The sequence below is a fragment of the Pelodiscus sinensis genome, chromosome 23 (assembly GCF_052426305.1).
Source record: "Pelodiscus sinensis isolate ZL-2025 chromosome 23, ASM5242630v1, whole genome shotgun sequence".
Taxonomy (NCBI): Eukaryota; Metazoa; Chordata; order Testudines; family Trionychidae; genus Pelodiscus; species Pelodiscus sinensis.
The window spans coordinates 16,431,029-16,450,199 of NC_143074.1; the positions used below are offsets into that span (position 1 = coordinate 16,431,029).

The 19,171-nt window shown below is 44.2% G+C and overlaps 1 protein-coding gene across 12 annotated transcripts in view; it reads right to left on the reverse strand.

The window, feature by feature from the left end:
- Positions 1 to 1,212: 1,212 nt before the first annotated feature.
- The window catches only part of CCDC180 (coiled-coil domain containing 180), a 295,490-nt gene continuing 277,531 nt past the window's right edge, over positions 1,213 to 19,171 (reverse strand). For 9 of the 12 annotated variants that reach the window (XM_089772936.1, XM_075905190.2, XM_075905185.2 and 6 more), the window contains 11 exons: positions 18,732 to 18,802; positions 16,099 to 16,276; positions 13,304 to 13,378; positions 12,744 to 12,810; positions 12,183 to 12,324; positions 11,074 to 11,234; positions 7,105 to 7,242; positions 6,295 to 6,406; positions 4,844 to 4,949; positions 3,589 to 3,727; positions 1,213 to 1,423 (listed from right to left, as the gene is read on the reverse strand). In XM_089772936.1, coding sequence (XP_089629062.1) covers positions 1,292 to 1,423; positions 3,589 to 3,727; positions 4,844 to 4,949; positions 6,295 to 6,406; positions 7,105 to 7,242; positions 11,074 to 11,234; positions 12,183 to 12,324; positions 12,744 to 12,810; positions 13,304 to 13,378; positions 16,099 to 16,276; positions 18,732 to 18,802 — 1,321 coding nt within the window. In that variant the 3' untranslated portion in view covers positions 1,213 to 1,291. The other 3 variants (XR_012897158.2, XM_075905194.2, XM_075905196.2) reach the window with 3 other exon arrangements.

Here is a 19,171-nt window from a genome sequence, read left to right on the forward strand (position 1 = left end):
TTGTTTCAGACAATAAGCATAAAGGACTCCAAATAAAGGTATCAGAAAGAGGAAACAATAGTGCAAAATGTACCCACCGAGGGCATCATTTGGTCTAATGGGGCTGTCAAAGATTATTGGGGCTTGAATAATGTATACTTCTGATGATGATGCACGAGGAGGAAATAAACCATTTTGACGCTCAGAAACTAGCTGGAGCTTGAAGCTTGGGAGGTAGCGAACTGAGTGCATCTCACATAGAAATCATCAAGACAATAACCATTGTTATTAGCAATGAGTCACTTTTACAGTGCCAGAGTGAATGGATGCAGTTCCATTGACTTCAACAGAGCTATACTGATTTAAACCAGCTGAGGTTCTGGTCCCAAAAGTCTCTTTTCAGTGTAGAACTGCTTGAATACAATAAAATAAAACAGCTAATGGAGTTCCAAGAAAGTGAACATCTCGACAGCAAGCCCCTTCCCTCAGTTCAAACCCAGCTCTCAAAAACTTCATGCAATTAGTGTGTTAATTGTGTCCTTTAGAGAATATATGAATGCCCTAGCTTAAATGATAGGTAGATATTTTAACATTCTTCCCAAGAAGCTTGAATTTATCTGCATTTAATAAAATATTTTTAAATGGCCAAAAACTGAAGTTTTGACCCCTTAAGTCTAGTATCTTTAAAATGAATAAAAGAAAGAAAGAGCTTGGAAGAAAACAGTGTATATAAGCTTTCAGAGGGAAGAATTAGGCATTTTTAGTCTGGATACAAGTACAAGGGATGGGATAAATCCAAGAGTTTTCAGGGAATTTAAGAGTGAGGTGGCTGAGTTGTTAAAGATATCCAGTGTCTCAATATCATCAGCTACTATTCCAGAGGGCAGCAATACAAAAAGGTGCTATGGATTATAGCAATTACAGACTAATCTCCCATACTTAGATAACAAGTACATTAGTTATAGGAGCTGCAAGATTGGATCAGACCTGTGGTGTAACTAATGTAAGAGTAAGATGCAAGAAATCCAAGGGTGGACAATTATAAAATAACTCGTCTATAGGAGAAATTTCTTCTTAACCTCCATCAGTACTGGCTGTTGTAAAGAGAGACAAACTGATTTTTTTCATGACAGAATCAGCTGTGGCTATAGACCTCTGAGCAAAGATGGACTCTCCACAGACCCTTTACAGACATTCACCAATTATTCTAGGAAAGTTATAGGACAATCAGACTTTTTTCTCTAATAAAGTTTTATTTGTAGAACAAAGACACTGATACATTATTAACACAGATTTACATGTAACAAGAGGTTCATGCATAAAGCTGCTTTATCTTCTGAACAGATTGTTTCCACCACCCCTCCCAGCGCTGAGACTGGGTTAGCTGGGCTGTGTTTTCTTCCTTCATCTTGGCAAATTCTTCCTCCAGCTTCTGCTTATATTTCTGAACAAATAAGCAAAAAATAAGAAACATTAAAATCTGATTACCTGTCATCTCTTTCAGTTCTAACTCCATACTCTGCCCCCCCCCCCCACCCCATGTCAGATGACTGTGTAATGGCCACATTTGACAATAGAGCTATACAAGCAATTAATTACTTAATACATTCTTTCCGTTTCTTTCTTTAATAGGTACTGAAACAAGCAAAATAAAGATTTAAGTTTTGCTTTTAAGTATAAAGTGGGTTAAAATGCAAGATTCTCCATCCCTCCTCAATGAGTTCTACATATTCTAGAAGGATGCTAAAACTCTAATCTTCTTTTGTCTTAGAATTTATTAAGGCACAGAGACAAGCTAAACTGCGTGAAGCTGCTCTGAGATACATCACCTAGACTGAACTAGGGAATTATGAAACTTTTACCATAATCAAAACCTCTAGACCACATAAATGAGTTATTGTTCTAAAATACTGTTTTCTTGAATGTATACATCATTATTTCATTTTGCCTTAACCTAATACATTTTATTGTGCAGCATGTATGTACTATATGATACGTACATTGATAAATATTACTCACACACATATATACATACATCATGCCTAGCTCCCAGGTGTGTTTTAAGACAAGTCCTTAACTATCATTACACACACATAAAATTTGGACACAGTTTTATGATCTTGCTATTTCTGCCATAATTTTATATATATAGATATATATACAAAATGTCTGTTGAAATGAATTGTTGAAATTAATCACTTGGGGTAAAGTCACTTCCAGAACTGGCCTAGCAATGCTGATCTTTTATTCCCCTGAGGACTTAACAGAGCACTTTTCCCCAGCTGCTGATTTTGTTGAGTTTTTCAGCTATACACAATGCGAGTTGGAGGGCTTGGAAGCAGATTGGAAAGGAATGTGTTCATTTTTCTACTGGACAAAGTGACGAGAGGGTGACCCTAGTAGTGGTAGAAAGAGAAATCAAAGATTATTTAGGATGGAAATAGGAGTAGATCTTACCACCTATTCCACTCCAAGAGAGAACTAGCTTTGTGATCCAAAACTGAAATGACAGACTTTAGGAAGAGAAATAAGTACTGTAATGAAACAGTATGAGGGGAGAATTGTGACACCACAGTTCGGGTGCGTCTACACAGCAGCATTATTTCAGAATAACGGCCATTATTCCGAAATAACAATGTGAGTGTCTACACAGCAATTCCGTTATTTTGAAATAAATTCAAAATAACGGATGGCTTATTCCGACTTCCGTAAACCTCATTTCATGAGGAATAATGCTTCTTCCGAAACTGCTATTTCAGAATAGCTGTAGGCTATGTCTACATTGCCCTCTCTTGCACAAGAAAATATGCAAATGAGGCAAAGCGGTGAATATCGCCGTGCTTCATTTGCATACATAATGAGCAGCTATTTTTGCACAAGGGGCTTTTGCGGAAGAGCCATTCTTCCTGAAAAAGTGGCAGAACGGCTGTTGTGCAAGAAGGGGTTTTTGCGCAAAAGCCCCTTGCACAAAAATGGTGGCTCATTAAGTATGAAATGAGGCATGGCGATATTCACTGCTTCACCTCATTTGCATATTTTATTGCACAAGAGAGGGCAGCATAGATGTGGACGCTCCACTGCTGTTATTTTGAAATAGCTCCTCCCCAGGGCTATTCAAAGTAATTACTCTTTAGTGCTTCCTGCGGCTCTAAATCGAGGTAGTGCATCCACATTAGGGGAGCCTACCTCATACTAATTTCAAGTCTACTCTGTAGTGTAGACACACTATTTCAAAATAAGCTATTTTGGAGTATTTCTTCTGGAATAGCTTATTCTGAAATAAGTGTGCAGTGTAGACGTACCCATTCCTGTCCAAACTATAGCTCTACTGACATTTATGTCCATCATAATTTGTTTTGGCACCATTCATTGTTTTGTCCTATTGAAAAGTGGGGAAATGCCTGAGAGAAAAGGATTTCAGCCAGAAATCATTCAAGCACTTTCTACTTTAGTCCCCATCATAAAGAAATGGAAATGAGAGGGGATTTCTGGTCATCCTTATTTTGACTATAATCTTTGAAAAGACTTGCAGTGTGCCCTGGTTTTATGAGCAGGTACATTTTCTATAAGCTATGGCCTTCTGAAATGACCCCCCTCTCCCACACAAACCACATAGGCTGCATCTCTTGCTTCTTCTGCTGAAACATGACCCAGAGTCGTTTTGGCTGTTGTCACAGAGGCAGTTTCTCTGCAGAGAATATGGTCTGGAACATCTGTGAGCATAGTCATAGGTACTCCAGGCCAGGTCCTTAAAACCACAAAAAAGAAATCCTTTAAAAGACTTTTTGTTGGTGGGGAAGGAAAGGAGTAGAACAATTTTACTGCTCATTATACCTAAAGAGAAAATACAGGTTGAATTTTTTTTTCAAAAAGAAATTGCCACAAAAGCAGGAGCTTGACCAGGAGTGGGCAATAATTTTTGGTGGGGGACCACTCCAAGATATTGATACGTGATTAAGGGCCACACTTTTCTGTGGAGAGAGTGCAGAGTCTGGGATGAAAGTTGGATGTAGAAGAAAGCTCAGGGTAGGGGACTGGGGTTCAGGAGAGTGTATGGGGTCTGAGAGGGAGTTTGGCTGAAGCAAGGAGTTGTGACGCGGGGCAGGGTATTGGGGTGTAGGATCTCGGAGGGTTTTTGGGTGCAGGAGAGGATTCTGGCCTGGGGGAGAGATGTAGGAGTGGGTGGCGGGTCTGGCAGGGAGTTATGACCTGGGGCAAAGAGGAAAGTGCAGAAGGTTTGGGCAGTGACCTGGGATAGGGAGTTGGGGTGCACAAGAGGGTGGGGTGCCAGATGCAGGCTCTGGCTCAGAGGTGCTTACCTAAGCTGCTCCCAACCAGCAGCCCAGCAGGACCCTCAGGCAGGCTCAAAAGTGGCTGGCTGCTCCATGCTGCTCTCTGTGCTGAGCATCATGCATTGCCCCTGCCTCCAGCACAATTTCTTAGCTCCCACTGGCAGCCAACCATTTTGAGCAGTCTGGGGCTGCACCTTGACTGATGGTCACTGAAAGCCTTGGTGGGCCACACCTGGCCCGTGGGCCTCATCTTGCCTGCCCCGATCTAGACTAATACTGGGAGTGAGGAATTTAGTTATTTATCAAAACTAGAACAAAAATACTTTTTCTGTTATATGCAAATTCCATTGATTAATATGGGGTCAAAATAAGGAGGGTTTTTCCCCAAAGAGGCATTTTCTATCTCTCAGAAGTAGACTAGTTTAGAGGAACAACATCCTAATTGCTGTGGGTAGAACTTAGGAAGGACAACAAGTGTACTGACATGAACAAGCACAGTAGAAAACTATGTGGACAGAACCCAGAGCATTTTTGACAGAAAATGTGCAGAGAACTGCCATATATAATGGTACCTGCTGCCACGTTCAGTTAATGGCTTCACCTCATGGATCTCTAAAGAAAGTCCAGCTCGTTTACGACGGATTAAAGTGCAAGTCTTTTCTTTCGGCATTTCAATTTCTGGGACACAGCAAAGAGAAAACTTAGTAGCAGCAAGACAAGATCAGCTACGTATCATTGAGCCAAGGCAATTGTACAAAGCTAGATACTTTTCGTTTTCTATGGGTAACTTTGCAAGAAATCAGTGAATCATCCAAATTCTCTCTTTTCATAGTACTCAAAGGTCTCCTATTCCTAACCTGGTCATCAGAGCACAGAAATCGCTTTCCAATTGGGCCAAAAGCCCTGTTTGTAGCATCCTGAACTGCTACATGGTGGGACTGAGGCATGGTACCAGGTGTCTGGTTTTCAACTGGAACACCCTGTCAAAAAGAGATCCTGGTGGCTACAGTCAGCACCACTGACCTGTCCCAGCCCTGATCTCCTCCCCACCCTCTGAATCTCTCAGTTCCAGCCCAGAGCACCCTGCACCTCAAACCCATCATCCCCAGCCTCAACCCAGAGCCCACCCCCCCAGCCAGAGTCCTCACTCCCTTCTGCACCCCAACCTGCTGTCTCAGCCATGATCCCCTTCCCTTCCTTCCAGCCCCTCAATCCCAATCTAGAGCCCCCTCCTGCAGGCAAAATTCCTCATCCCCAACCCCACATCAGTGCCTTTTCCTCCATCTGGAGCCCTCAGTCCCCTGCACTGCAACTCCCTGCCTCAACCCAAAGCCCCTTCTTACTCCCTAAACCCCTGTGGGGGAGCCATTAATGTTGATGTCTGCTTTGTCCAAAGTGTGGATTTCTGGCCTGTTTCAAGTCTGGTGCGCCAAAGCATGCAGGCGGGGCCCAAGAGTCAGGAATTGTTTTGAATAATAATGCAGATTAAGCATGGTATGCGAGACCATGTCAAGAACACACAGGATAAGCAGCCTTATACTGGTACTTGTTTCTGATAAGCAAAGTTGTACTAGCCCCCATGGCAATTTAGAATTTTGCATGCACAAACCACCATTGCACCCTGCCATCTATGCTGCATTTCCAAAGGGCACACAGCAAAACTTCACCTACAGAGTCAGCCACGGAAGAAGGGAGATGCAAATATGTTGCTCTTGAGAATTTGAGATGAAACTACAAACTCTAAATTTGTACTTGTCGTTAATAACACTCATCCTTAAATTGCATAAAACTTTCCTTGAAACCTTTTGACAATGAATAGTTAAAAAAAAAAATCAATGGATGACTGCACTTGGCATTACAAGTTCCTCAGTATAATGAAATACAGCTAATATAAGCAATAGGCATCGTCAATTATAGAATGAATAGCGCAGAAGGGACTCTATTTCTCCTTTTAACAACATTTTGATGGAAGCATCAAGAAAGAAGTGGAGAATTGGGTAAGTGCTCCTTTCAGTTGACTTACTTGCTACTTGTACATCATCAATGGTGATACATTCATCTAACTCCAGAAGCAGGTTTTCCGTGAGGCTAGCTAGCGCAGAAACAAATTTCTGGACACACTCAGTAGCACAGGCCTGCAGGGGCACAGTTATCATTTTGGGACTCAAGTGCAAATGGGAAACGTGCTCCTCCCAAAGATCCTCATCTCCTACACAACTCTCCACCCTTGCTTGTGTACAACAGCTGCAGAGCAGCACTTTAGGAAAAGCTCAGAGTTTGGCTTCTTGGGAATGCTTCCCTGCAAACACATCACGGTTCAGACTGATGTAAATTATAAAATGGCATAAGAAGATCTCTGTAGTAAGAGACTATAAAGCTCAAGAATTGCACAATATGATTAAACAGAAAGCACCCCCCACGTGCTGCAATTAAGAATGTTAGCCAGGAGATGTCACCATTGCTCCATTCTCACATGCTGTGTGATTGAATAAATTAGTCTTTTCAGAACCAAAGATGTTATCATTATGGGAGCAGTCAAATGCAAGTTCACTCCTTACCTCAGTTTGCAGTATGAATAAATACCCTATGGGAATAACAGATTAACTATAAATCTGTATCCATGCACTCTTATGAAGATCATAGGGTCTAATGATGACAGCACAGAATGAAGAGTCAAAAGATATTGTCTTTGTTGGGAGCTCCCTACAATTAAAAAAAGTTTCCCAGTTCACTTTTAACCATGGAGGTAAAATGCACCTAGACTCCAACCGCTGACCTCAAGCAAGAAATCATACAGGTGCTAACAAACCACAATTCAGTGTGTCACTCATACCTGCAGTTTCTGGGTATTCAGGAGTATCCCATCAGCTTGGTCTTTTTGTCTTTTTAACTCCTCCTGGCACAAAACCTCCAGCAGGGGTAAGTTGTCTGGGTGCCCCAGCGCTGGACGCAGTTTTTTCTTGTTCTCGGCCTTTAATCAAACAAAGACATCACTAGCATTTTCTGTAGGGAATGAGTGACTGGGTTCTTGTAGCCAGACAGGAACCCCCTTGTAACATCCATTTTTGCTTGCCTGGAGCATACAGGGCACACAGAGCAGAAGGCCCAGGCTGTGTGACCGTGAATGGCTGTAAACAGAGATACGCCAATTGCTGACCAAGAGGCTGCCAAGGAGTGCCCTTGACTCAAACCCATATTGATACGAACACACATCCATCCACGGGGGGAGGAATCTCTCGCCCAGTAAAAAAATGTCTAGTGCTCACAATTTAGTTATCTCTCTTGCAAGTGTAAATTAACTTGAAACTTGCTTGTAAGAACTGGCGCCACAAAACGGACCAGTACAATTCGGCATCTTAGATAAGAAAGAGAATACGGGCCCCCAGGGGTATAAAGATGGGTCCAGCAGCGCATTTTCTCTGAGTGTCAATCTACCATCTATCTTCTGGTCGGGTTTGGTGATGGATCTCCCGAGGTTCCAAGGGGACGCCCACCTCGTATTCGTCTTTCCTAGGAATTGAGAGACCGGCCCTGGCCTGACACGCTGGAGTCGAGAGGCACAGAAAGGGGTAAAAATTGTACCTGGATGTGGTCCTTTGCTTAAGTATAAATATACATAGTGTTAGAGCTCTTTAAAGATTAAGCTGTCACTTGGTACCATTATTTCTATTTTCTATCTTTACCTTTTTCCTGTGATCATTTTTAAGACCTATATATATATATATATATATATATATATATATATATATATATATGCTAGCATTTAAGAAATAGAGCAATAGCCATTGTAACCATATGCTTTTATAAGTCTTTTAATAAACCTGTAACTGTTTAAGCTTTAACCTGACTCCTTCAGTTGCTGTAACAGAACCAAGCACAATTTAAAAGAACTTCAGCCGGTCATAAAGGGACAGACATAGGGAGAGCTTGGGCGTTTGGATCTGTGTCACTCCCAGGTGACAAGATCCGTTGGGGCACCTTTCCAGCCTTTCCCAGGCTGCCCGCTGCGAAGGAACTTTGTGTTCTAGCAGTTAAAATCTAAGGTGTAATAAGCTCTTCCTATATAACGGGGCGTCTGTTGGCCTGCTGGCCACCCTCTGCGATGGGACCCCGGTCCTAGCAGTAAAGACACGGACGTTAAACCTTTTCTCGGAAACATACACACACACACTGCCCTGACCGTCGGCTGACAGTTCTAAAGAGAAAGAGGGATAAGTAGAAACACAACTCTTATGTATCATATATAACAGGGTGGCATGCTCTTTAATGGCTAAATGCCTTGGGCCAGCCAACTGTAGTTACTAAGGAGATACACCTGAGCAGGGATCAGCTGACTCCCTTATAAAGAACAGCAACATAGAGAGAATCACCAGGTAGATCAGCAGCGGGACAGAGACCTGTCAGAGGGTGAGGGAAGCAAGTAGGCACCCTTAGACATCAGTAATGCTGTGATGCTTCCTGGGATCCCCTGGATTGTTAGGCACTTTGGTATCACCTGCCCTTAGCAAGAGGAAATCTTGTCTGTCGATCAGGTCCTTGACTCCACCAGCCTCTGCCGTCCCTAGCACTGTCCTCCGGGCCTTCAGAGGCCTTGCTCTCTGTGCAGGTTAGTGATAGGCACATAACACCAGAGTCCTTCAAGCATCCCTCTGGAGTGCCCAACCCTAACCCACTGAATACTCACTGAATTTCCAGATTCTCTGCTCCCAAAGGAGTGATATACACACCAGGGGTATGTCTACACTACAAAGTTAATTCGAACTAACGGACGTTAGTTCGAATTAAGTTTCATAGGCGCTACACTAGTGCTCCGCTAGTTCGCTTAGTTCAAACTAGGTAAACCTCATTTTACGAGGACTAAGCCTAGTTCGAACTTACTAGTTTGAATTAAGGGCTGTGTAGCCCCTTAATTGGAACTAGTGGGAGGCTAGCCCTCCCCAGCTTTCCCTCGTGGCCACTCTGGCCAACACCAGGGAAACTCGTATGCCCCCCTCCTGGCCCCGGAGCCCTTAAAGGGGCACGGGCTGGCTACGGTGCCTGTGCCAGGTGCAAGCCTGCCAGCACCCAGCCAGCAGACCCTGCACCTGGCACGCCATGAGCCAGCCACCCGATGCCCCCCAGCCCTCCGCCTCTTCCCGGGACCAGGCTGGTGGCTCTCGGGAGCCTGGCCAGGACCGCAAGAGGCGGGCACCCGGTCTAGTGCAGACATCGTGGACCTTGTCCACGAACTCCGCACTAGGCACAGGAAAGTGGCCGTCTAGGGCATGAGAGCTGCCAGCCTGGCCACCCAGGAGCAGGTTTGCATGAAAATCAAGGTGGTCCACTGAGACCCCCGATCCTGAGCCCTGAGCTTACAATGGCCGTCCTGGGTCAGACCAAAGGTCCATCTAGTCCAGTAGCCTGTCTGCCGACAGCAGCCAACCCTAAGTACCCTGGAGGGGATGGACCAAAGACAGTGACCAAGCCATTTGTCTCGTGCCATCCATCTCCAGCCTTCCACAAACTTTGGACAGGGACACCATTTCTACACCCTGGCTAATACCACTCCATGGACCCAGCCTCCATGACTTGATCTAACTTCTCTTTAAACTCAGTTCTAGTTCTAGCCTTCACAGCCTCCTGCAGCAAGGAGTTCCACAGGTTGACTCTTTGCTTTGTGAAGAACAACTTTCTGTTACTAGTTTGAAGCCTGCTACCCATTCCTTTCCTTTGGTGTCCTCTAGTCCTTCTATTATGGGAACTAATGAAGAACTTTTCTGTATGCACCCCACTCATGCTTTTATAGACCTCTATCATATCCCCCCTCAGTCTCCTCTTTTCTAAGCTGAAAAGTCCCAGTCTCTTTAGCCTCTCTTCATATGGGACCTGTTCCCAACCCCTGATCATTTTAGTTGCCCTCCACTCTCCCAGCCTTTCTCTTCCTCTCTCCCTGTCTCCCCCAGTTTTGTTCAATAAAGAGAGATTCTATTTTTGAACACAAGTTTTCTTTATTTTGTACATCAGGAAGGGGGGCTAGGGAAGGGTAAGTGGAAGGAGGTGAGGGAGGAATGGGGTATGCGCCCCCGATGGGGAGGACTGGGCTGGCTCTGCGGGCTTCTGGGGGTGGAAGCTCTCCTGCAGCCCCCCGATTGCCCCCTCCCCCCGGATGGCAGCCTGCGGCAAGTGCAGCCAGGCTGATGGCCGAGTGCTGTGATGTTCCGCGTGTGGGCACTCAGGGCACTCCAAGCCAGGACTGCTTTGCAAGCAGGGAACCCTGAGAACTGTCTGTTCAGGGTGGGGGTCGGGTCCCTTTAAGCACAGCCCTCGGCTAGCCTGAGACAGCAGCTCCACGCTCTAAGTCCTCATCTGATGCCCTGCCGGCACTGCTTCTGGCCATCCTTAACCTCTGTTCAGGGTCCACTCTGTGTGGACATGCTAGTTTGAATTAGCAAAACGCTAATTCGAACTAGTTTTTAAGTCTAGCTGTGCTAATTCGAATTAGCTTAGTTCGAATTAATTAATTCAAATTAAGTTAGTTCGAATTAGTGCTGTACTGTAGACATACCCCAGCTTACTAGTGTCAACTGAGGATCACCACTCCGGTTAACACAGAGCACTTATAGAACAGACTTATATGACAGCAAGTAAAAATACTGGAAAGAAAACAAAATCATAACATGGGTTCAAAACCCTGAACCCAGCTATAAGACTGAAACTAGTGGCGTAAGCAAGCAAATGAGTTTAATATAACTGCCAATAACATGTTCAGTCTCACAGCAGATATCTTATGCTGAAGACATTCCAGCATGCCCATAAACCGTACCTTTGCACTGTCCCATTCTTCCAGCTGTGCTCTGAAGAGCTGCCGGATCTGATCAGTGGAGTGCCTGAGCTGCTGCTCGTGCTCTTGGAAAAGGCTGTCGATAACCAGACGGGAGACATGAGGAAGCTGTTCTTCAAATAACTTCAGCTGATCCCAGAACTCTGTTGGAAAAGGCCGCCACAAGATGGTTTGTGTACATAAAAGACACTGACTTTAAGGAACCAGAAACCAACCAAACAAAAAGTCTAGCATAAGTACCTAAAGTGACTGGAATTTTCTTTCACAGGGATAATTTTTTTTCCACACACATCCCACCTTTGTGTCCACTGTCCCAGGACCAGTGGTTGGAGACCCACACTGGTTCTAACACATTTGTACAGGTCTGTCAACTATCTTTGCAATGGTTTTTCTCACATAATTTTAGTAACTGAAACCACTCTAGTTAGAGGTATTTGGCCCAACTCTGGTGCCACTCACTGAAACGGAAACATAACTAGGCTTTAAAACTTTCCAGCCTTCTCAGTGATAATAGGACCTTAAATCCATACAAAGCCTGCTCTTGTTCCTTCTTCCAGATCTCTCCCTTCCATAGAATGATTCAGGGCAGCTGTCCCAGGCCCTGATCTTTTGGGGGCCCCGTGGAGGCTGCCCCAACCATCCTATGGATGGGAGGGACCTGGGGGATTACCAAGGTGCCTGGTGCCACAGCAGCAGGGATTGTCCCCCCACCTCACTCACCATGGTGGCAGGCGCCAGAGCAACCGTGCAGCCTGGTCTGATGTACCCTGCCCCACTCTTGTGGCTTGGCTTCCCAAAGCCCTGCTGCCACCATGCCAGACCCCTATAATCTCCCGGGCTACAATTCTCATGGGAGGGGGCAAGGAGGGTGAGCAGGGGTAGAGTAAGGATGGGGCAGGAATGAAGTGGGGTCAGGGGGGACCTGCAACGGGGGGGGGCTTGCCCCAGACCCCTCACCGCCCTCAGGATGGCTGCCATCTTCCATTTGAATTGACTTAAGACTGAATTAAGAAAATTTCTAGGCTTATGATCATTTCAGCTTTCAGTTCCAGCTGGTACATATGACAAAGTATTAGGCTTTAGAATTTTACCTAGTAGGCAGGAATTATGGTAATCATCTGTCTGGCTCTGATAAGACAGGAGCTTCTGCCCAAATACTTCTGCACAATGTTCAAATGTTTCTTGCAGATATTCAGGCCTTGTGATTTGATGCTTATCCTTTCGGTAAAACTCCTTTGGAAGGTAAAGATGTGATAAAGAAAAGGACTTGACAAACCCATCCAATCTAATCCACTGCAAACAAAACAGTCATTGGCTTTCAACCTCCCCTTCATTCTGTGCCACCTTTATCCTCTCCCACGTGTGCCTTATCAGAGGGAATGTTTGCTGAGCACGCAGTGCAGATTCATTCCCAGATATCAGGGGTGTCACAGACCTATCACTATGCTTTATTAAAATATGCTTATGAATATGCATAACTGGAAAGTTGTAATCTACTGAATAGTGTTTTCCTATTTGTATGCATCTATCATTCCTGTTTGCTGGACCTGGGATGTTGTCAGACAAAGGAAATCTGGATTAGAGAAGTTCAACCTGTACCGGAGTAAATCTGTAATAGTAGAAATTGACTGCAGAAAATACAGTTTTCTTACCTCAGCAAGATACAGCAAGGTATTGTTACCTTCCCAAAGAATGCAGTTGATAATCCCCTTAAAATGACTGAAACCAAAACACAGTGACAAACCAAAAAGTTCTTACAATGCTTTTAAAAGTCCCAGTGTATCTCATTGAACATGAGATGTAAATATATTAAAATAATCATAAATACAATGTAAATATCATATTATACAATGTGTTGTAATAATGCCTAAGATGAACCCATCTCTCTTCAAAGCAAGTAAAGACCAGAGTAATATGCATACACAAAAATTCATGCAGAAAATATTAGGTATAGTAAAACAAAAAAGGCAAAATAAGATACATTTTTGTGCTGTGGGTATCATGATGATTTTTGACAGGGTTTCCACCCATTCTCCTTTCATCTCCTACCCCTTTTTGTCCAAGGCATCAAATGATGTAAACAACCAGTCCTATACTTAACACTTCACATTTATTTCTTTGACAATAAGACTGTACAATAATCTATCTTTACCAAAATAGCAATTTAATAATGTATTGGATCAATAGTTAAAGAAATACAGAGCAAACTTACTCAGATTGTTTAGGCCTCTCTCCAAATATGTGGAATTTCTTGTCAATTCGAGTTGATCTGGAGTATTTTTGCATACTGAAGAGGCAAAGATTTTCTATTTTATTAAAAATAATTCAGACATTTAATATATAAGTCTCTCTTCCCCTTCTAGGCAGTTGTTTGTGATAATATGGTCATATAAGCTGTATCAAATTTAAAGCAAACTGGGAAGCTTTTCATGCCCCCTCTTTTATTTAACGTGAAAATTATCATCTGATAGAGAAGGTCTCAGGATTTTGCTCCCTGTTAGCACTCCAGATCCTCCCTTTCCTGATCCTCTTTTAGAACAAATGAGCCAATACAAGGGTGGCTGTGTCTAGACTGGCATGATTTTGCGGAAATACTTTTAACGGAAAAGTTTTTCAGTTAAAAGTATTTCTGCAAAAGTGCGTCTAGATTGGCACGGATGCTTTTGCGCAAAAGCATCCATGCCTATCTAGACGCGCTTTTGCACAAGAAAGCTCCGATGGCCTTTTTAGCCATTGGGCTTTCTTGCGCAAAAAATTAAGGTGCCTGTCTACACTGGCCCTCTTGTGCAAGTATTCTTGCGCAAGAGGACTTATCCCTGGAGCAGGAGCATCAAAGTATTTGCACAAGAAACACTGAGTTCTTACACTAGAATGTTAGTACGCTTGTGCAAATTCAAGCGGTCAGTGTAAACAGTTGGCAAGTTTTTGCGCAAAAGCAATTGCTTTTGTGCAAAATCTTGCCAGTGTAGATGCACCCGGGTATGTCTACACTATTTCGAATTAACTTAATTTAAAACAGTTAATTCGAATTAAGCTAATTCAAAATAATGCATCTAGACACAAAAACTATTTCGAAATAGCGTTTTGCTATTTCAAAATAGCACGTCCACGCTGAGTGGACCCTGAACAGAAGTGAAGGCTGGCTGGAACCAGTGCCGACAGGGCATCAGTTTAGGACTTAGTGTGTGGGGCTGCTGCCTGAGGTTAACTGAACTCCATGCTTAAAGGGACCCTACCCCCACCCCAGACAGACAGTTCTCAGGGTTCCCCGCTTGCTTGTCTACCTCGATGAGGGACAGCAAAGCAGCCCTGTCTTGGAGTGCCCTGAGTGCCCATACTTGGGACACCACAGCACTCGGCCACATGGAGCCAGAGCTGCCCCTGGGCACGCTGCCATCCAGGGGCTCCATCGGGGGGGGGCGGCTGTCAGGATCCAGGAGGCCCTGAGGGAGAGCATCCACCCCGAGAAGCCCTCACAACCTCCCTGGTCCTCCCCACCGGAGGCTCGTGCCCCATTCCTCCCTCACATCCTTCCACTTACCCCTCCTTAGCCCCCTTCCTGATGTCAAATAAAAGACACATATGTTCAAAAATAGAAACTGGGTTTAGTGAACAAAACTGGGCGGGGGGATGAACCTCTGGGGAGACTGGGAAACGGAGGTGGGAGAGGGGAAGAGAGAGGGTGGAAGAGGGGAGGGAGAAACCTGGGAGGAGGGAGCTGGAAGGGGGAAGCAAGGGGAAGAAGGGGGAGGGGAAGCTCAGGGCTCAGGGTTGGGGGTCTTGCCAGACCAACCTGACTTTCATGCTAACCTGCTCCTGGGTTCGTACGTGGCCTTTGGTGGCCAGGCTGGAAGCTATCCTGCTATAGACAGCCGCATTCCTCTGTCTAGTGCGGAGATCATGGACGTTGGGGGCATTCCTCCCAAACCGGAATAAGGTCCATGATCTCCACCCTGGACCAGGAAGGCTCCCACCTTCTCCAGCCCATCAGGCTCCTGGGAGCTGGCAGACTGCTCCTGGGGAGTGGTGGAGGACTGGCTGCCAGTGGCTTGCTGGCTCATGTTTTGGGGCCACTGGGTCAAGGGCCTCGTTGGCCACTGCTGGCTCTGGGCTGGCAGGCTTGGAGATGGCACAGACACTGTGGCCAGAATCTACCCCTTTAATGGCTCTGGGGCTGGGGGAGAGGAGAGTAAGCTTTCCTGGTTGTGCCCAGAGTAGCCACCAGGGCTCCCTGGGAAGGGCTGGAGACCCCCTATTTCAAATTAAGTGTCTACACAGTGTCCTCGTAGAATGAGATTTACCAAATTCGAAATAAGGGCTCCACTATTTTGAATTTATTTCAAAATAGCGGTTTTGCCTGTGTAGACGCTATTAAAGTTAATTCGAAATAATGGCTGTTATTTCGAATTAACTTTGTAGTGTAGACATACCCCAAGATATTACCTCATCCGCCTTGTCTCTCTACTATCCTATTATTGATATAACTACAATTACATTGCATACTGATTAGCACCTAGCCACATAAATGCCTGTTCAATGTGTCCCAGAGCCAAACTGAGTTTCCAAAATCAGACATACAGTTTAGGTAGCCATATCTGAAAACAATGATATCTGTGCTAGCTATCAATAATATATACGCATATCCATACATTTGGAAACACTTTAGTGTTTTTATATTACATACACACTTCTTTGTATAGCATCAACCTGAATCCCAAAACACTCTGTATTTACTGAAATGGGAGAGGGAGAGAGAAATTAATATGTAGAGTTGAGGTGAGTTTTCAGATAAAACTGAAATGAGAGCGAACTGAACTGAAATGAGAGAGAGTTGATAAGGCACAAATACACCGCATAGTTGGTCCAGATTGGAGGCAACATTTAAGAAAAGATTCACACCAATAGCAGAGAGAATGTGTAAGAGGATGTAAAGCAGTCTAGTGTTAAACAAGCGGAAGGAAGTAAATACAAACAAGATGTTCGAGTTTCTCTTTCCACAGTCCTCACCTCGCTACTGAGAGCTTTTTGTTTGCAGAGAAAGACTTCTTGGGTCCTCCATACACATTGCCATAAGGAACAGAGTTCTGGGGACTTTCAGCATGTACATTTGAAACAGAAACTCTCTGTGCTGTGGGAGCCTGATAAGTTGTTTGATAAATTGGTTGATAGATGGGTTGATAGATCCCTTATAAGAAAAGAGGCAGTAAATTCTATAGGTCTAACTTGAAGTAATTTCTATATTATTATACATATGTTTTCATTTCCATGCTGAGTACTCCTAACATTAACCAAAACGAGCAAAGAGAAAACAGTAAGATGTTTGTAAATTTGAATCAGCACCCAGAAGTCTAGGTGGCTAATCTTCTGTTGTTTGAAGGTATGCCGTCTCGGCAAGGGCTCCCTGCAACACTTTTGGACAAGGAAGAGGTTTGTGTATCTGCCACTCCTGGCTTCCCTCCAGGCCACCTATATGCTCATGGGCAGAGACTCTAGAACCTAGGAAATGGGTCTGCATCTGGTGTAGAAAGCAAGTTATATTTGATAAAGATGAGATACAGTGTAGGATCTTATTCCTTTGCAGGTCCATTGAAGACAAGGGCACAATCTGGACACAAGTCTATTTCACTGTATTTTGGTATTTCCACTTCAGATCCTGAACTAAATTAGGAACAAAAGAAAGTGAAAAACATACAGAGAAGTTACACAAACAGTTTCTGAATCTTGGAAAGGTTTGGATGAAAATATGAACAGATTTTTATCTCATCCAAATCAATTTGTCCCTGCCTAATTAGAAGCTTATTTAATGAGAGGTTGGGTTCTTTTCCAGCTATAGCTCTCAGCTTTCACTTTTCTCAACAGAGTTCAAGTCCAATTTGAAGTATTAAGTGAAATGGGTTTTATGGCCTCAATTCAACCTCTAGTGAATGTTTGTCCTCATAAAACCACCATGCGTTTGACACAAATGGGAGTGTCTGCTTAGGGGAGGTTTAGAAATGTGCCAGTATGGATAGGCCAGAGTGGACTCTCCATTAGGGATGTTAGCTAACAAGTAATTTACTAGTCGAGTAGTTGATGGAATTTCTATTGACCACTCAACTAGTCGATAGGCACTTCTGCTGGGGTTCTTGTACATTTCAAAGGAAGAATGCAGAGCTCGCTTTGAAATGTCAGCTGACCCCAGGCTCTGCACAGCATTCCATGGAACCTGGGGTCAGCTGGAGACTCCCCAGCTGACCCTGGGCTCTGCACACTTTTCAAAGTGGCAGCGCCGCACAGAGTCCAGGATCAGCTGGGGACTCCACAGATGACTCCGGGTTCTGTGGAAAAGCTTCAGGGAGCCCGGGGTCAGCTAGGGAAACCCCAGCTGACCTCAGGCTCTACGTATCGCTGCTGCTTTGAAATGCCATGGCGGTGTTTCAAAGGGGCAGCGCCGCACAGCAGATCCCGGGCTCTGTGCGGCACTGCCCTTTTGAAATATCACCACGGTGTTTCAAACGGGCAGTGCCGCATGGAGCCTGGGGTCAGATCCATGTGGCACTGCCACTTTGAAGTACCCTCTCTTTCTCTCCCGCCTTTGCTGCCTCTATCTGATAGAGACAGCAGGAGGGGGCGGAGGGGAAATCAACTGGTCGACTCGACTAGTCCTTAACATCTCTACTCTCCATGTCAGAAGGAAGTTATTGATTAGGTGGCCTGAGAAAGCTCATATTCTATCAGGCCTAGGATCAAGGCAAGGATGTGGAAGAGGACTTACTTGATCACTGGATATCCATTAGGGATACATTTTCAAAGTGCTGCATGGGGTTTAGTGCTAAAACTCCTATTAAACACAATGGGATTTATAGGTGGGACTGCCACTTTCAAAATCTTAGTGGAATTACATGTAGAACTGCCACATATATTTTACCTAAACCAACATAATCCTTCATTTAACCGAAAAGAGAGAGAGATCGTATCATTGGTTTCTCCTGATGGGAATATATAGGCACTCACAGGCTACGTCTACACTGCCATTTTTTTGTGGCAGAAGATATACAAATTGTGCTCTCACTTGCATATCTTCTGTCAATCCTTTTTGCGGAGGAGGAATAAGGGACCATTTTTTGAAGAATAAGGGATCTTGCGCAAAAGGGTTTTTCCGACAAATGGCCCCATCTACATGGGGCTTTTTAGTGGCAAAACCTCTTCCACAAAAAGGATCGGCAGAAGATAGCAAATGAGAGCGCGATTTACATATCTTCTGCTGCAAAAAAACGGCAGTGTAGACGTAGCCATAAAGATAGAGGGATAAGTCTTGTGCACTATACACTGGCACATAAAGTTGGGGACAAAGAAAGAGTATGTAGAGGGTCTCTTTCCTTCTCATAAGCAGCAGGACAAGATTCATCCAAATCTCTCAAGACAGCACTAGGATACATGACTATCCAGTGTGTTTCCCTGCACACCATATTCCAAAGGATGTCTGGTGCACAGTGCCCCCTCCCCAGTCAACTAGCATGTATGATGCATGCAAGAAAAAGCATACTGGAGCGTACTTTATTCCTTCTAAGAGGTATAAATATACAGTCACATATTAAGAGTAGCCAATTACAATATGTATTTCTTTCCGCCAATCAATAAGAAAAAGCACTTCAACATACCTCCTGCTACTGACTGTGAGCGATCATCTCTCTCATGCCGCAGTTCTGGAGATTTCTTGGATTGCTGAATTCTGAAACAAAAATTAGGAGCTACGTGGCTTCTAAATACCTAGCTACCTGTTCTCCCTTGTTATCATGGTCTGAGAGCACTTTAATCTTGGAGATACTGTCTAATGCTAGGGCTAAATTTACAAATGCACGTCTAACTGCAATAATTTGCAGGAGAGCAAGTCAAATGATCTAGCATAGCTAGAAATTAGATGCCTGCCAGCACAATTATGTAATCAAACATGCAATTGAAAAGGTGGAACTTGCCATTTCACATGAATCACTGTCTCCTTATTCATTAATGTTTATACATTTTTTTGACATAATTTTACCTTTTATGTAACATTTACCCCAATTTAATTCAAACAGTGCCCCTGAAGCTAAAAACTTGT